Source organism: Trachymyrmex septentrionalis, unplaced genomic scaffold, assembly GCF_001594115.1.
Source record: "Trachymyrmex septentrionalis isolate Tsep2-gDNA-1 unplaced genomic scaffold, Tsep1.0 scaffold52, whole genome shotgun sequence".
In the NCBI taxonomy this organism is placed as follows: domain Eukaryota; kingdom Metazoa; phylum Arthropoda; class Insecta; order Hymenoptera; family Formicidae; genus Trachymyrmex; species Trachymyrmex septentrionalis.
Window position 1 is genome coordinate 1,612,643 of NW_017305694.1, and position 4,787 is coordinate 1,617,429.

The window sequence follows — 4,787 nt, forward strand, 5'->3', positions numbered from 1 at the left end:
CACACATACTCTGGGGTACGATTCAATTTTTTAACTTTTCGATTCGCTGCAGTTTGCCACGGCAATACATCGCTGTTACAATTTTCACGGAATAATTAAATACTCGTGGACGCAATGAATGAAACGCTGCAGAGGGAATTGAAATCAATTTCTATATATGTACATATATATTTCTTCTCTATTCAATTAATTAATTGATTCGCCTCCAGAGTTTGTTTTTTTCTCGCTTGACAAAATTGACTTTATCTTTTTATTATAAGTTCAATTATCACGCGGCGCTGTTAATCATTTGTTAATCGTTGTTAATCATTTGTTAATTGACTGTTAATCATTTATTGTTCTTATAATTAACTATGTCGCGACACATTGACGATGACGAATTCGGTTTATCCAGTATTCCGTTGGGACAAAGATGAACAAAGTGAAGAAATAGCGCTCGTCATTTTCCTTTTAAAGATACTTTTCTCATGGCATGACTTGACGAGTGTGTGAGCATTCGCGTTACTTTTACGACTGTTGATAAATTCGTTGTATGTATTCCCACGGCTCTCTGCATCAGCACAGCGAATAGAACTGAGTCGGCCTACGTATGTTTCTACGCAAATCGATGAATAGCTTTATACGGTCATTCCATTTCTACTGTCTGCATCAAAGAATAAACTTAATTCGTTCAATTTATTTTTTAAAAGAGAATGAATTTAAAAGAAGATAGTGAAATAAATTTAATAATTTAATTTATGTAAAATAATTAACAATATAATGACTAAAAATCGATTTGTACTAATACTCTAATAGTTTAATTTGTTACATCGCAATTATCTTATTCCATTATGTACATTGTTAAATTTATATAATGTCATCAAATTATTCCCAATTTGAGTTGTTTTTAATTACAGATTAGAATTATTTTCATTTACAGATTTTAATGTGTTTATCAGCATCATTAAGATGCTTACGAGCATAAAAATTATTAAATTGCTGGACAATTTAATTTGTAATAGTATCAGTAGTTTTGTCGGTATAGCGTTTTAAATCTGAAAAATCAATTTGGCGCGCAGTTTGGCAGGATTTGATACATATATAAATTTACACCGAATTAAGTATTTAAGCACTGAAGATTCAACTTCGACCGTTATGAGTTTTATTTCATATTGGTTGTGTATTCACATGTATGATCCAATAAGATTCTCATTGTTTTATTTTTAATTATTTCTACATTAAAAATAAAAGAGCGTACTAAATTTTAATAAATATTGGTTTGAATAGTATTAATTAAATATTTACTAGATATGCAAATATATATTTATTTGGTACAAGAATCATTAATTTGATTTAAGTATAAATTTTTTTTTACTAGTATTTATTGTAAATATTTAATACTATTTAAGTAAATACTCATTAAAATTTTGTAATTTTTTTTCAGTGTATAAATCGCTCTTACTTAATATATCTCTTATTAAATATATCTTAATTTAAATAATATAATACAGTTAAACAATTCAATAAATATATTAAATTTGACAAAAATTTACTTTATCATTTACTTAGTGCAAAAGTTAATATGAACACTGTTTACTTCAAAATAATTCAAAGCAACTCCATATAAATGAGTTAATTAAATGCGGTTATTTTTTTTTAATCACATGTTTTAAAATAATACATTTTGACACGCTTGGAAGTTAAAAGCATTAATATATTATTGAATTTAAGGAATTGTTTTATAAATTTGATTTTTTAATATTCAATGTATAGTTATAATTTAAATGTTTTAGTCTGATGTAATTTTTATCATTTTAATTTGAGAAGATTTGGAAAGGAAGTAACTTCGCTGGAGGGTAATTTTATACACACAAGGCAGGAAGGAAAAGCGCGAGCTCTTTAGAATCCTCATCCCTCGCGAAATATCGTCGTCGTCTCTGTACTTATATTCGTACGAAGCTCCGTGATCCTTATTTTGTGGAAAGAGCGAAAGCTCTTAGCGAACTTTCAACCGAAAACAGCCGTCTTCAGCCACAATAGACGATCTCCCTTTGCCGTAGACATTATTTTCTTCTTCCCGGACGAATATAGAACATCTCTCGGAGAACGGTTTACGATTTTTGGATGGTCCAGTTTCTTGAATCTATCGCAAATTATGAGATAGCATTCGGTCTATCGTCGATAATTGTACACGCAATCGCATGCATATACGAGCGGCAGAATCGTGGCCGCGGAATCGTAAACTAATGTATACCTATGTTTTTGTTTTCTTTGCAAGATCGAGTTGTGCGGGAGCGATGAGGAATGATTACGCGAAGAATGATTGCCGCCATGATGCATCACGAAACATAAATTTCGAGATATTGACGTTTCGGTTATTCACCTCGATACAACGGTTTCTGGCGCTTTTATTTTGTCAGTTCAGTTTGACAGCCCGCATCGAAATTCAGCTAAATAATTAACGAGCAAAGTGAAACTGTTTGATCTACGTGCGTTGCATACTTTTCGTTTGTTGAAAAAATTGATGGTAATAGAATAATAGCGATAAATTTTGCAAAAGCCGGTTATTGTATGGTAACTTGTTAGTAATTTAAGAATTCTTATTTATGCGAATTGCCTTTGTGAGCATTAATGCGATTTTAATTAAAATACTTTGCGAGCAAGAGAGAGAGAGAGAGAGAGAGAGAGAGAGAGAGAGAGAGAGAGAGAGAGAGATCACGTTAAACTTGGTTATGACACTTTAATTATTAGGAATATTTTATCTGTCACGTATTAATAGCACACGTATTCACGTACACGAGCAAAAGTTACGAGATTTAATTATATAATTAATAAACTTATACGATCGCATTACGTTCCGTTACAGCGCCCTACGAGGGTGGAATATGGAAGGTGAGGGTTCATCTACCGGAGCACTACCCTTTCAAATCACCTTCGATCGGTTTCATGAACAAGGTCTACCATCCCAACATTGACGAAGTCTCGGGTACGGTGTGTCTAGACGTTATAAACCAGGCTTGGACTGCCCTTTACGGTACGTATTCATTTAGCCGCGTAAAACTGTGCTCGACTAGTCTGTAAATAGCGCACGAGTACCCGCGCAATTTTCATTTAGCCGTCTACTTAACCTTTTCATTACAAGTAACTTAATTTAGACTTTACTTTGAGAGTTACAACGTGAAAGTTGCATGCTTTCCAGCCGTACATGTATATAGTACATATCTTGTATTTATTACGAGTCGGGCTTTGTCGAGCAACAACATGTTGAGGAACGACCTTTAATTCGAATTGGTAATTGGCTCCGAAATTTCCTTAATTGGTATTCGTATGGTAAAACCAAATTAATGCAGTTTTGCTGAAAGTTAACGTAAACGTAATTAACGGGTTAATTTTTCATTTTGAAAGTCAAAATCCGAGAAAGCGGAATATAATTTACAATTATGTGAGGTTGTGAAAAATATTTATTGTAAACAATTTTTAACAATGTTTGGTGCGTAATTGAAAAATATGTCCGAGTCCACTGGGATTCGCAAATGTGCCAATTAGAGTTAATATCTGTCGAAAGACAAATAGTGAAGAGACTACGAACGATTACTAACGACATTTTTGCACTATTTCGTTGTTTCAGACTTGTCAAATATTTTCGAGTCTTTCCTGCCTCAGTTGTTAACATATCCCAATCCAATCGATCCCTTGAACGGCGATGCTGCCGCGATGTATCTTCACAAACCCGAAGAGTACAAGAAGAAAGTGGCGGGTGAGTATGTTACAGGCTTAATAAGTATCCCCCTTAAACAAGGCACAAGGATTGGAACGAGGACGGTGGATCATTACAAGACTTTTACGATCAGCCGTCCATCGGTCCGTGTCTCTCTCTCTCTCTCTCTCTCTCTCTTAAAGTATAACTTCCCTTGTAGTTGCTTCCATTCTGCGCGCGTGTGTGTACGCTCGAAACATCATTACCATCGCAATGTAATTTCCCGTCTCTGACTTCTCGGCAGATTATGTGAGGAAGTACGCGACGGAGGAGGCGCTGAGGGACCAGGAGAACGGCGGCACCGGCAACGGGATGTCCTCCGACAGCGAGTCGTCGATGAGCGACTTCAGCGAGGACGAGGCGCAGGACATGGAGTTGTAACCAAATATATTACCATCCGCGCGTACCCATATCCTTAATCATCTCGATTCCCTGTAAGATCCCCGATCGCTCGTCCTATTACCAAATAGATACTTACACCCGAGACTCCGAGTCTCACTTCTGGTGACGGCGACGAGACCCCTTTTACTACTCGTCGCTGCTCTCGTCGCTCGTCGCTCGTACATATACCGAGGGGTTGGTGATCCCCGGCACGACGAGAGTGAAAGTGACGGAGATGAACGAGGTAAAAACGGAGAATCGCGCTCTTCTCATCGAGCGCATCTCGAGGGGCGTTTTCTATCACGACAGCGATGTCTCTCACGGTCGTCCAAGCTCTTGCTTGAGTTAATCCGTTAATTATTCGCTGCGTTTCATTGTCATATTTATGATGACGACGACGACGACGATGATGATGTTGATTATAATGTGCAACATCAACGAACGAGACGTTGGCACAAATGAAATCTCGCAATCTTTGTAAACGTCTCGAGAGTCGATGCTCTTATTTTTCAGTGTGAAGAAGAGAAAAAGGAAGGATATGAAACGAAAAGACAGCGAAGACCATCGTTGGTATTTACGGGTTATTCATTGATCGACGCAATATCGATTTTCGGCCGGTGCTTCTACTGCGTATATATATATGTATATATGTATATATATATATATATAT

At 36.1% G+C, this 4,787-nt stretch overlaps 2 protein-coding genes across 2 annotated transcripts in view; both read left to right on the plus strand.

The window, feature by feature from the left end:
• LOC108751855 (ubiquitin-conjugating enzyme E2 H) overlaps positions 1–4,753 on the plus strand; it is a 53,533-nt gene extending 48,780 nt beyond the window's left edge. The window contains exons 4-6 of the mRNA XM_018492322.1: positions 2,846–3,013; positions 3,608–3,736; positions 3,981–4,753. Coding sequence (XP_018347824.1) covers positions 2,846–3,013; positions 3,608–3,736; positions 3,981–4,117 — 434 coding nt within the window. The 3' untranslated portion in view covers positions 4,118–4,753. The remainder of the gene's footprint in view (positions 1–2,845; positions 3,014–3,607; positions 3,737–3,980) is intronic.
• Positions 1–4,787, plus strand: part of LOC108751856 — a 14,630-nt gene that overhangs the window by 8,375 nt on the left and 1,468 nt on the right. The gene's annotated exons all lie outside the window — the stretch shown is intronic.